We start from the raw sequence: 13,682 nt of genomic DNA, 5'->3' as shown, positions 1-13,682 counted from the left end.
GTATGCCCTTCAGAAGGTAACTTTTCCTTCTTCCAGGAACTATGTGAGACCAGGAGTTAAAAACAGGGATGGGCCTGGCTGGAGGGAGAGCAGAGGAGAATCAGACCTGGAGGACAAGATGCAGTGCAGGTTTCCGAAGGACAGAATACACAGAACTAGTGATGGCCTCTTCTCTTTCCATGAGCAGCTTTTCATGTAAGTAACCCATAGTACAGCAGGATTCAGCAGCACCGACAAGGCCTTTGTGTTTGATCGCTGTTTCACAGAGACCTAGATGCCAAGTGTTTTGGGCAAATACAGAAGTTCCTCCCCTTGTTTTGCTGTCCTTCCACCTCAGTGGCCTCACGCCTGTTTGCACTGTGGGGCCTTTATGCCTTTGTATGTTTTGCATTGCTCTGAACCAACCTCTTTGGCTCACAGCCACTTTGTGCCCTGCGTCTGGCTCGTGTTCAGTCATGCCTGTGTGTAGACGGGTGGGTGGGTCCTGCAGACTGTGCAGAGCTCTTCCCTGCACCCTTTTTGCATGTGCCGTCAGTGTGAGGAGCTGGAGGCCTTGCCTTTCACTTGCCTGGCACTGCACGAAATGCACCGCAGGCCTCTTTCTGAGAATGGCTTGCAGTGAGCTCTAGGAGAGGTCGGGAGCAGTTAGTAAATGGAAACAGACTCACCAAGAAGGGGAGGGAACCCTGGCTGATAGTGCAGGTAGGGAGGGCACAGCCAGCACGTGAAGGCACTCGAGAGAAAGCAAATTAAGGTAAAAGGAATGGAGCCCGGGACAGGTAAGGCAGAGGCCATCACTGCCCCACTGACCTAGCATCTTATATCTGTATCTTGAACCGAAGTAGCCTCAGGAGGCTGAGGCAATAAGCTAGAGCGTGGAAAACTCAGTCCCAGTCAGGTCTGTCTCTGATCTGCCTGTTCAGGACCCAGCCACGTCATTTACCTGCGACTTCAAAGGCCGTGGTCGGCACAACCAATTTGTGTTTGGCTCAAGAAAGCCGTTCTATGGAGCACCCAGATCTTGTTCTCTAAGAATGCTAACCAGGGGTAGCAGCAGTGGAGTAGACCTAAGGTTTCTGAAGGACAGTGTGCTATGAGAAAAAAAATTGTTTTAATGGATCAGTGGGAGTTGCTTGAACATAAAGTTACTTGTCAGTATTTATAGTTTTATCATTTGACTAAGCCTAAAGATGTAGTTGCCAGACTTTTTTTTCCATTACTGCTTTGAACAGCAAGCTTGTACTTGTTTTAACAAGTCACATCACAGGAGGCATTATTCTACGCTCGCCACCCACACAACCCTGGGATTTACTTTCATTTGAGAACTCGTTAAGCGTACCAGCAGTCACCCAAAGCAACCAATGTTCCAAGACACACAGGATTCACACATATAAATCATGAGTTTTACTGGTGGGAAGAGAACACGGTTGCTTTGAAAGGGAATGGTCAGTAGCACTCTCCATAACAAGAGACTGGCTTTATTTTTTACTTCTGTGACACTGTGTGCCTGGGCATGTTATATCTATTTAGGTTCACGTGTTTTCTGCCCATCTTTAAAATCCAGATGGACCTAAGGGGAGGAAAGAAAAATAAAAAGCATTTGACAATCGTGCAAGTGACCGACTTGCAGTAGAATTCATCCCTATGGGAGGATGTACAGGACCAGATTTTACCCGTATCTCATGCACGTGGGCATTTTTCTGAAGTATCTTTTAACCCACAACAGTATCTGGTCATGGCAACAGACGTCTCCAAGCCCTTCTGGGGTCAGCCAACTGCAGCAAAGAATGACACCCTCTGCCCCCAGCAGCTTACTAGGACAGATAGGATGGCGCCTTCTGTTTCTGTCCGATGCCTTTTCTTAAACCAGCTGCTCGCAGTTGTGAAGCAGCCTGAGATGGGGCTAATCCTGGCCGTTACCTTCAGACATACCTGCCTCAGCACAACATTTGTGCCTGTCTGTGTTACCTGGTTGTTTTTGTGTGGCCAATCGACACACCTAGGGGAGACAAAGACAAAGCTTGTGTTTTCTCACTGTCTGCACTAATATTGGGGTTCATTTAGAGAGCAGAAGTCTACTTCATTGCATGTGTGAAGAGAGGGTTCTTGACACTGTTTGGTTAGGCAGCAAATGTGAATCCAAGAGCTCCTCTAAGACAGGAGTTCAGAGACTGCTGCTCGTCTATTCCTGCAGTCCCTGCTGGCCCCAGGAACGTGGCAGCGAGGCAGCTGAGCCATACACGCCTGCATGACTGGTTGTACTTTCAACTGAGCAGGCTTAATAATGTATTTATTATGCAGGAACAATAAGACGTCTTAGAAGTCAATGCAGTCACACTTTGTGTTTTTACATCCTTTTATGATTCAGAAAGCCAGAATGTAAGTACTTACACATTTTTAATAGGAAAGTAATATAGTCTCCTAAAAGGAAAAATAGATTTGAGTATCATAAAAGTTGCCTGACAGTTGAAACTTCAGGCTTCTAAGCTAGAAAAAGCCCAGATAGACAAATTATACTGAAATGTTCTTTAAAGACCAAGCAGCTGTTTTATTAAAATATTAAATTTACATTTAAAAAAGAAATATTCTGATTATTTCAGTTACGATCATATTATTGAAGTGACGTGAAATTCATGACAATGGGCTTTATTCTGTCCAAATTCTGTCCTCAGTTATCTGCTGGCAATCAATTTTGTTGTTATTTAGGACCATGCAAGATCACACACACAGAAGCACATTTGTCTGGAAAGAGAAATCCAAGACAATGGATTTCAAACTTGATTCTAGTTTTCCCCAGTGTGGCTTTTCAAATCTCAATTTCAAACCCATCCAACTATCACGGGTCCAACAAACAGGAAAAGGAGTTCAGAATACACCGACCTCATCCCATACCACAAGTGAATGACCTTCGAACAACTTGAAGCAGGTTGAATTTACATTTTACTTCAAAAAAAGGGAACGTACATACATGAGGGGGGAGTGGGGTGAACAACAATTATCTGAAACCAGGTTTCTACCATTTTTGCCTACAGTTACCAACTGTGTTTGAATCAGCATGGCTCTTGCCTGCTGATGCACAATTGCTTGCGCTATGAACAGGCTTGTGAATCAAGGAAACATTTTCAAAGTTGAGGCCCAAATGGAAATAGTAAGATATCATACACAGTGTAGGTTTATAGTACACAGCATGTTTTTTTTTAAATGATGTAACGCAACAGCAGGAAGGAGAAGTAGTAGTTAACAGTTACTAACACTAGAATAATCAAATTTGTATGTTATACATATACAGCAACTAACTGCTTTACAAAAAAAGCAAAATAATACAATATATTGTCACATGTATTTACAGTGTAGTAAATATACTTTTCTGTCAAATTTTACACAAAAAAACTATTTACAGGTGAATATACTGCATTAAAAAAAATTGTGGGACCAACACTAAAAGTGACTTTTTGTGGTAAGTTTGTTGCATAACAGTAAGACGTGCTTCATTACATTTGGAAAAATTAACCTTAGAACAAAACAAAAAGCCCTAAAACCTACAACCCAGTTAGGAATAGAGCACTGGAATGCTCCCAGGTGCTCAGTCCAAAATACTTATTTGAAATGTTTCCTGTTCTTGGAAACCTCATGCACATTAAAGCAGAAACATCGGCATAATTAACAGGTAGGTTATGCGCTATTCAAATACTACTGAATTATTTTTAAGTCAGGGAAAATACAAACACAAAATGTTAATCATCTTTACAGTACTGTACTGTAGTTAGTGCGTAATGGATAGCATGTTCTAAAACAGGGGTGTCAAACATACAGTCCCCATTATGTAGTTATATGGTCCACGTGTTAAAATCAGATTTTTCTGAAATTAAGTTTTCATTTTAAAGTACACAGACCCCATGGCTGCAGAGGTAATCTTCAAACCGTGACTAAGGTAACCCGTGCAGTGGTGAGTGCCCTGTAGTCTGCAGGCTGCCTGAAGCAGTGACTGGAAGGTTTGAGCTCAGTCTCCCACTTCTTAGATCAGGTTTCAAGCCTGAAGCATCAGCAGCAGCAACCAACTGCTGATCACTAAGGTCGATGGAGTGACAGGATGGGGAGCGAACTGAAGCGGGCTGGACTGGCAATGGAGAGTGGTGCTCAGGGAAGGAAGCAGAGCAAGGTGCGGAACATTCAGAACAGGAAAAGGGAACAAATAAAGAAGGCTGTGAAAAAGAAACCAAACAGGCAAGGTAACAGCAAGGGCTACTACAGGGAGCAGGCTTTCTAAGTGATGAATGATAAGGCACTGAACAACCAGTTACTAACAAAAGTTTAATTATTAAAGAAAGGCCATGTTTTCCCCCTTGATCTAAGCGCGAACTTCCTGAATACTGGCACTGGGAGATTACTTTGCTGTGTATCTGGGCACACACAGCCCTGAATTAAATCTTGGCCCTAGACTGTGGCCACCTAGAGTGGCCATCGCTGCGTTCAGCTCTGCAGCCCCCAAATTAAGACAGACATGGACCTCTCGGAGCAAGTCCAAACGAGGGACAGGAAGATGATCAGAGGGTTGGAGCATCTCTCTCCTATGAAGACAGGCTGAGAGAGCTGGGGGTGTTCAGCCTGGAGAAGGCTGTGGGGAGACCTTACAACAGCCTTCCAGTACTTAAAGGGGGCCCACAGGAAAACTGGGGAGGAACTCTTTGTCAGGGAGTGTAGTGGTAGGACATGAGGGAATAGTTATTTAAACTAAGGGGAGATTTAGATTAGATATAAGGAAGAAATTCTTCACTGTGAGGGTGGTGAGGCACTGAACAGGTTGCCCAGAGAATGGCCCAGCTCTGGAAGTGCTCAAGGGCAGGCAGGACAGGGCTTTGAGCAACCTGATTTAGTGGGAGGTGCCCCTGCCCATGGCAGGGGGTTGGAACTGGATGTGCTTTAAAGGTCCCTTCCAACCCAAACCACTCTATGATTCCATGACTATAATTACACCAAAAGTCACCTCTCTTTACCTAACACGTTTGACACCCCTGCTCTAAAAAGTTCAGGTCCTCTCACTGAACTATGCAGTGAAAAAATTAAATGACTCCCCTACCTTCCAGGATATAGAACAAATTAAATTGTATTGACTTGCTTTATATTTTTTTTTTTATATATATATATTTTTTTTTCAGCCAGGACTGAGAGCTTCTAGTTCTAGTTCTCACACAAAAGGTGATTTTAATAATTGTCCATTTTGATTTTGCATTACTTGTATTTCTAAGACTGCTTAATTCTATTCTAATGACACCTTTTTTATACAAGCAATGCAAAATACTGGAAGAGTTGCAATGCACTCAGTCCTAACAAAACTGATTTGGTAGTTCATCTGGAATTACTTCTTTTTAAAGAAAATTCGCTCATAGGAGAAAACTGAAAATTACCTTTTCCTACCAGCAAATTACAAGATATTCTTTTTTCTTCCAACCTATGGCAAGAACAAGTCTTCAGGCTTCAACAATTCATTGTCTTCATTAAAATGGAAAGGGCTGGAATTAGCTTGGTTCAGTATAACCAAGAGCAAACTGACAGTGACACCAAAGGCAGCTATTAGCAATTTGATGTATGAGATGAGAAAGGTTTTTAAATCAGTGACTCCCCAAATTACAAATGCATAGCAGCTTAAAAACATGGCACGAGTCACTGCTCTATTCCTAAATTCACTTCTAGCCTCATAATCCCTTTCATAGATCTGTATCAGTTCAGTAATCATGTTTCTACTGCAGCTTCTACACAATCGAGAAGAAAAGATTTGGTTAATTGCACAAGTCTTAATATTTTCCAATGTATCTATTTCAAGATCGCTAATTCTACTTTTTCCTCTTGTTTTGGCAAACTATTTGCATATTAAGTTTGTGTTCATAGTTCTTCCAGGACTGTAAACGAATTAAAAAAAAATTAAGTTGTTATTTTATGAATCAATACAATAAAGGCATTTTTATTTACATAAATGTTACATTGTTACTGTGTGGATACATGTGAATTACGTGCTATATCAATAAAATCTGAACACTTAATTGTACCATTCTCTAACAATTTAGCTGTGGAGTTTGATTTACTGAAAGCCACTAATAAAATTACACTAGAGGATTTCCTTTTTATTATATAGTGGATATTTTTTTCTCCTTTAAAGCCACTTATAAATTGTTAATTTCTAACATACAACAGGGATCTCAAACTAGGAAGTATAGCTGTTGTTAGCAGTAGATATACTTAGCCCTAAGATGAGCACCTGGATGACAGGCCTTTTTGTCAGAATTTCTGTTCACCGCTGAGATCCAACACTCTGCACGTTTTCAGTCCGTGCAGGTAGCATCTGTAGCACCCAGTGCCACATCTTTACATGTCACTCAGCATAGCAGCATATTATCACAGTCATCCATTGCTAATACACTACTGTGGCTGACAAGTGATACTGTGGCTTTCACAGTGATAGCAATTTCAGTTTTGTATAACCCCCAAGTACGAACCCTTGCAAACTGAACCCCCTTGAAAGTTCTGCAAGACAGGTTTGACTGCAAACGTCTGTACTGATACCAGAAATTGCACTGCAAACATTCAAACGTAACCTGGATTTGACAAAGTGTCAGTTATTTTTTAAGTTCATGTACCTTAAGCAAACATTACTGTTTTTATGTCACTGCTTGGGCAGCGCAAAAGCAGCTTTGCCAAAAAACCTCCCAGAGCTGGAAGTTAATTCATAAATTTTTCCCCTCCATACCCCAATGGTTTTTCTGCCAGGAATTTCTTGAAGGTGCATATTGGTGGGAAGGGCAAAACTAAAGTATAGGCTAAATGGAAGAAAGAAGCAATACGTTTTCAACATTGCTACAATGACACCATAATAGTCAGTTTGTGATGATTTTCTTTCCACTATCCAACTTTCTTTAGTGCAGTTAAAGTACAGCAAAAAAAAATTAAAAAAAATTGCTTTGGAAAAAAGCCAGTTTGTCCAGTCTGGTCCATATACAGTCCAAGTGTGTGAAGCTATGGTCTGGGGAATGAAGAGACTCATGCGGCCTCCTTGTCCTCTTTAAATTTATTGCTAATTACTAGAAATTTAATCTAATCAACCACTTCTGGTTAAGCTCATTGTACTGCGGCTATCGTAAGTTTCTTTTAAGCATGGTAAAAAAAAGTCCACAGCTAAAAATCCTACAGGTTTGAATTAAAACCAGAATTATAGTAACTTCCCCGGCTCATAAAGCCACTATCTTGACAAGTGTGCAAACAGGATTAAGTATTAACACTTTCCTTCAGAGAAGAAACAAACAAGGCATATCACAGAAGCAAGGTAGAACCGTCTATGGAAAATGGCTTTCATATTTGGACAAGATACGGTACTGCAGTGTTAAAGAACTCCACGCTTTCTTCGGCTACAAAGTCCGTCAGGATCTATAAGCGGTTCTGAAACACTGGCTTAAATCAAAAACAGAAGAAAAGAAAAAGGCATTAAAATTCAGGCAATGTTTCAGGAGTTGATCATCTGGCAACATGGCTGACAGGATGGGAACTTTAAAAATTAAGTGCAGCATCACAACTGGTGGGGGGCCCTTTGCAAGAGGCCCACGTACGTCAGTCAGTTTCAAAAAAAACCAAACCCAAATTTCACACAATCTTTTTAATGCTGTGACGTTTCAAGCTGCCAGCACTTCGCTGCTTTTGCACCTGGCTGGCGGAGCCGTGGCGCATCCTCCCGCTGTTGGCGTGGCCGGCGGTGGGCGAGAGCTCCACGTTCTCCTTGTCGATCCCTGGGGAAATACACAGACAGAGGTTAGCCCCGCTTTGCCCACCCTGCGGCTTAATGCTCTAAGGACAGATACTTCTGCAAATAAACGGGATAGCATGTAGGCACCTATGTGGTACAACAAACTGTGACGCCTCTGACGCCAAAATAAAGGCATCGCAGGGTGCACGGAGCCCGTGCCTGCCAGGCAGCACCCTCCGGACCACGCAACGGCCAGGTACCGGCGACACGGTGACGGTCGGTGACGCTGTGCTCGAGACACGGCCCAGTTCTGCCATGCGTACAGGTGGCGGTGCGGAAACAGCCCTTCGTAACGCAAGCGACCAGCGGTGCTGCCCTAGCTGGGAAAGCACTTCAGACATCTGAGGAACAATTTATTAAAAAAAAAACAAAAACAAAACCAAAAAAACTTGTAACTGTTATAGCAAGACGTAATACAGCCTTACTGGTGACGACGACTCGTAAATGAGAGATCTGATACAGCTGATTTACTGCAGTTCTGTAATATGAAAAATCATTTTTTCAGGATCAAACGTATGACTCTCTGCTCAGGGAACGCACAGCCTCTGACCTGACCAAACACCTCCATGTGCTAACTTTTTTTTTTAAGCTGCAGACTGGATTTGTTAGTTCAAGCTGCGTCCAAGAATAAAAGACGAAATACTCCCACAGACACGGGCTGAATTGTTTCAATACGTCACAAAACTATGAAAATACACAGGGGTTATGAACTGGTCACTGAATCCATCAAGTCATCTCTAGCCAAAGAGAAATAACAATTTTATTTAATATTGGAAATAGCACATATATGCGTAAAGAAAAAGGAGATGATCAATATGATTTAGATGCATGCACATCAGAGATGCACTGAATTGCCCAGGTCTGGGAAATTGCTAAATTTTCTTCTCAGAACCTACTTTTTAAAACGATGCTTTAGGTAGGCATTATTCATCTACTTAAGCTGAATGTGCATTAAGGATCTGAAGATGAATTTCTTCCTTTGTCACTCTAACAAGAAAATCCTTGACAAAGCGTGCTGCCATCAGCAGCGGGCCTTTCCGTTCTCCAACAGTCTGTCAAGTAGTACCATTAAAATCAAGTTCTAACAGTATCATATTTGCAAGGTTTCCAGCTGTTTGAAATTGCACTGTAACAACACCTGACAACCTGGGGAGAAAGGGATGCATTTCAGATGGCCATTTAAATACCTTTGGAACCGCCTGATCTGAAGACCATTACAGAATCCCATTTTCTCATTCACAATTTGTTCCAGGCACCAGTCACCTACATGTAATAGCAATCGAAATGCAAATATTTGAAAATAGGTGCTAAGCACATGCAAAGTAGCTTGTCCTAGCTTCTTATCCACTGCATGCCACAGCACAACCTGGGCAGCAAAACCAGTGTGCAAATCCAGAGTGAACCGAACGGAGACGTGCGACATCTGCACTTCAATACTGCTGTTCGGTTTACCTATACACATATATTGTAACCATAAATATATACTGACATTCATAGTGACAACAAAAATCACTGTAAATACGCTTGGAAGCTCGCTCGTAACCAAGAGGCCGGTGAGATCCCGGTCAGAGCGCTCCGTTTCGGCAGCTGACAACCCCCTGCAGCTGACGGCAGTGTCAGCACCTCCCTGCGGACACAGCTCCTCCTTCGCAGAAGGGACACACTCCAAAATGCTCATTGGTAGAATGTACGTGGGTACTTGAAATAAAATACTCCATACATAACCCCAAAAAGAAGCCTTCCTAAATTAAGAGCAAGGAAACGCTAGGGCCAGAGCTTGGAGACCATTTGCATCATCCCTTTTGGAGACCGCTCTGGTAAACAAGGCTTTCCAGCTAGCCAAGAAAGTCCTGTTTGACAAACTGATTTAAAAACATAACTGGAGATCTGCACTGAATGCTTCATAAAGTTACACCAAGTCTGTACAAATGAAACAAGTTCACCCTCTTTAGGCACCTACAGAGGGAAGGCACTCTGCAAAGAGCATGGAAAGAGCCTGCCTGAGAGGGACGGGCAGTTGGTGCCTGACTTGGATGTGCAGCACTGCTGCCGCGGGGCTCTTACCAGTGCAGACCCTTGCCTTAATGAGACATTAGCAGTCACAGGGCTGGAATATGGTTTTCAGTATCTGCCAGTTGAGATATGATTACAATTAAAATCATACACAACACCAATTCGATGCAGTTATCAAAAGCCCAAGTTTTGCTGGGATATCAGGCTGGTTAGCTTGGCCTGGGAACAATCCTCTGGCTCAAGGCCTGCAGATGACCAGCTACGTGTACTTACAGAACGGCCAGCCAGCAGATGAAGGGTTCTGCTCCATCCTCACAGCATCCGTATCACTACATGTACTCACTGAAAATCCTAAATGCAAGGCCACACAGCCCTTTTCAGCTACAGTTTTGAGAACAACAAGCAAATTAAATTTAACTCAAGTTTGCAGTGGCAGAGGTTGATTCTTGCTACCAGAAAAGATTTGTGTGTATACAAGGACATCAAAATCCCCCCAGCACTGAGCCCTGGCTCAGAAAGAGAAAGACAAGTGTAAGTATATGAAGTACAAATCAAGGTTTTAAGGACTTTCTCACTGCCTGTCAGGTATGGACAGAGGGGGTAAGTAGGCTTATTTTGGATACATCAGGATAGAACTGATGCAGGTACTCACTTGAAGAGTTGAGTGTAGACACCAGTTATAATAATGATTTAAACCCTGGCAAATCAAGAGGGGAAGAAAAAGAACCAAGAATTAACTTTAAACAAGAACAACTACAGAAGCAGCTTTCTAAGAAGGATATTACCAGGAAACACACAGAGAACAGGTGGGTCTGGCAATTTTAACGATGGCTGCTTCTGCAGAAATGCAGCTTCCCCAGACAGAGGTAGGAGGAGGCTTACAGAGTACAAGATGAGGATGAAACCACAGACAAGATTTATACCCAAGTGCATATACCTTTCCTAGAAGCCTCAGATGTTCTCTGCAGGACAAGGTAACTCTTACTATGCTGTACTAAAAGAATCTCGTGAAACAACCCTCCAGAACAAACCCCATCAGTGTGAGCTTAATGCTGACATACAACAACACGTGAAAGCCTTGGGTTATGAGCCCTTACTCTACCACCTTTGGACAGTCTGTCATTTAAAGATATAAATCTAAGACTTGGGCTTAGCACAGACACTTCCCATCAATTATTACTTTTATGATGATTCTACTTCAAGTTAATCATTCATGTAGCAATATCTTTGTGTAGCTGTCACATTACTTCTGCAACAAAATGATTGTCTGAGGCATGTTTAACAACACCAAACACTTAGAGTACACGTGCAGCACTGGGATGAATAGCAGGAATGGTATTTTAATGGGAGAGGCTCGAAGTACAACCAGCAGCAAAAGTTAGGATGTCTGACAGCAAATAAAAAGGTTAGAGCAAAATCCTATTACTACAAATGATACCTTCCACACTTTTACACCTCATTCCTGTAAGAGATTGATTCTCATCGGCATGAGCAAGAAGAGCAAATACACTCCACTATTCCACAGTCACAGGGAAAATCAAAACTCCAGCCAGAAGCTGCCTGCGGGCTGTCATCCTTCCGCTCCCTGTGTGGGTGTGAGCTTACAAAAGCCACAATCTATGATGAGAATAGGAAGCAACCCACGCGTGTAAGTAAAAAAAAAAGTCTTCTGCAGCTTTTTTCTTTTTATATATATATTTCTCCATATAGAAGCAGAAATCAAATGGTGTTGATGAGTATCCATTTTAGTGAGCCTCTGTCAATTTAGTCCAAAGAACTTACGCCTGCTTTCTGGTGCTGTGCAACTGAAGCTTCAGAGGAAGTCATCTTTAACATTACAGCTAATATGAGGCAGTTCTACATTTTACCTTAATACCTGCAACAGAATAATTTTGCATACCAAGATTCCACTTCTTTATTACCAAATTTATATTATTCTTAAACACATTAATGACTTTTTTTGTCTGCTATATCATCAAATGTTATTAGCATCACACAAGAAATTCAGCAGCTTAGCTCTTATACTGAAGCCATTCCCGTGTTCAAAGGATTAGTAAACTACTTCTCATGCCACAAGCCCAACCCTAAAGCAGATCAAGCAGTATCTCGTGCAAATACGATGGAAGTAGAATGTACCTTGATGAGGAAGCTGCATGAAAACTGCAGATTTAGAGCAAGGCAGAGAAGCTTCACAGACACAGAATGAAAGAAAAAACATAAGTGAATAATGTCCATGACATGGGGAAGGGGAGGGGGTGGAGATGCCGACAGACAAAACATTTATAAACAACCTTGCCTACATGTTTCCAGACGCAATAAATATTATTTTTCATGTTATCTGCAATTTAATATATTTCTTAGCATAACAAAAAAAATACTTGGATGTAAGTTTTTTGTTTGTTTGTTTGTTTTTTAAGCTCGGTGTGACCAAGTAACTCAGCACTGCTAGAGACCTGATTTTCTTGTTCAGTCGTTCTCAAATCAGGGTGAGCGGATGGCAGGTCTGCATTCCGTATTAGTCCCATAGTTGCTGTGCTGTTTTAAGAAATCCTGCAGCCCACATTTACTTTATATTCTATAATTCTTTTACCAAAGATTTTTATCTTGGCAGATATGCTTACTCCCTCATTCTTGTCTCTACAGTGAGGAGAGAATGAATAAACACCACCATCAGTGTACAAGAACACAAAAGTCTTGTATGCAGCAATGGAGCTGTATAAAGTGCCAGAAGACCAATTACGTTTTTAATAAAATTAAGCAGCTTAAAAAGCAAAGCATGCAAAGTTGCCCTGGTTAACATAACACTTTAAACTAGTGAAACTGTATATCGACTAAGGTGGAGCAGTATAATAAATGTGGGATGGAGGAGCAGGATGAAATGCCCCACGTTGTGACCCGGCCCACTGTTTCAGAAAGCTGGAGATCCCCTGATCTTTGACCAAGGCTTTGCACTGAAATTGCTAGAATGAATCAAGAATGATCAAGCAAATAAGACAGACACTAAAAACCAGTGAGAGATGATGGGAAAATAATCAGTCAACACAAGACTTTCATAAAATAGTAAATCACTTAAGGCGGTTTCTCACTAGCCTGAAATACCTTTACAGGCAGACTCCTTATGAAGATGCCTCCAGTGTGGTTGCACAAAAATGGACCCATTAGAAAGTTTTTGCCTATATGCAATTTACAGCGTATCTGTGTTCTTAGTACAAGACTACAGAAAATGAATACAAAGCAATACTTTATTCTATTTAAACACTCCGAAATTTAAGTTTTAATAAATTTAAATGTATGACCTCCTGTATCTGCCAAAAATCTTGTTAAAATGTTCCTGTTTAAAATACTGCTTAAAAAAAATACCCGAAGTCAAGAGATACAAACCTGCAAATCCACTTTCTAACTTTTTGAAGGAATTCAAGACTATTCAAATAAGTAGTCTTCATAGGCTGTACTTCATTACAATTTATAACTGTTGGAGTTGCCACTGATGCTACATTTACATGGGAAGAGGCTGTCCACAACGTACTTATTTTCACATTGATGGCCATCTGTATTTTTCCTCCTTTAGTTTTATCCTTCTGCCTGTTCTAACATCACAGATAATTTTTAGCTGTATGCTAAATGAGAATGTTTCTATCAAACCACCTTCCTTTTCCATAATCTGGTTGTTAACTAACCCTAACAGAGTGCAGGTATGGATAATGCAGAAATATTTCTCTATACAGGATGAATTGCATGATAACACAGTGGTTGCATTATGCCTTTGTAACAAATAAATGACACCGTAAAATAGTAATCTGCAAAGCTTCTCCAACCTCAACTTTTACCTGTTCTTATTGCTCAAATCAAATGGGATGCCTTTTTTTGTTGTCATCCCCAA

General features: G+C 41.5%; 1 protein-coding gene across 4 annotated transcripts in view; it reads right to left on the bottom strand.

Annotated features, from left to right (window-relative positions):
• Nucleotides 1-2,922: 2,922 nt before the first annotated feature.
• Nucleotides 2,923-13,682, bottom strand: part of NF1 (neurofibromin 1) — a 95,132-nt gene continuing 84,372 nt past the window's right edge. For 2 of the 4 annotated variants that reach the window (XM_038165778.2, XM_038165780.2), the window contains 2 exons: nt 11,939-11,989; nt 2,923-7,772 (listed from right to left, as the gene is read on the bottom strand). In XM_038165778.2, coding sequence (XP_038021706.1) covers nt 7,630-7,772; nt 11,939-11,989 — 194 coding nt within the window. In that variant the 3' untranslated portion in view covers nt 2,923-7,629. The remainder of the gene's footprint in view (nt 7,773-11,938; nt 11,990-13,682) is intronic. The other 2 variants (XM_038165779.2, XM_038165781.2) reach the window with 1 other exon arrangement.

Source organism: Anas platyrhynchos, chromosome 20 (genome assembly GCF_047663525.1).
Source record: "Anas platyrhynchos isolate ZD024472 breed Pekin duck chromosome 20, IASCAAS_PekinDuck_T2T, whole genome shotgun sequence".
Taxonomy (NCBI): Eukaryota; Metazoa; Chordata; class Aves; order Anseriformes; family Anatidae; genus Anas; species Anas platyrhynchos.
The sequence above is the reverse complement of the archived record's forward strand: the minus strand, read 5'-3'. Positions and strand labels throughout refer to the sequence as shown.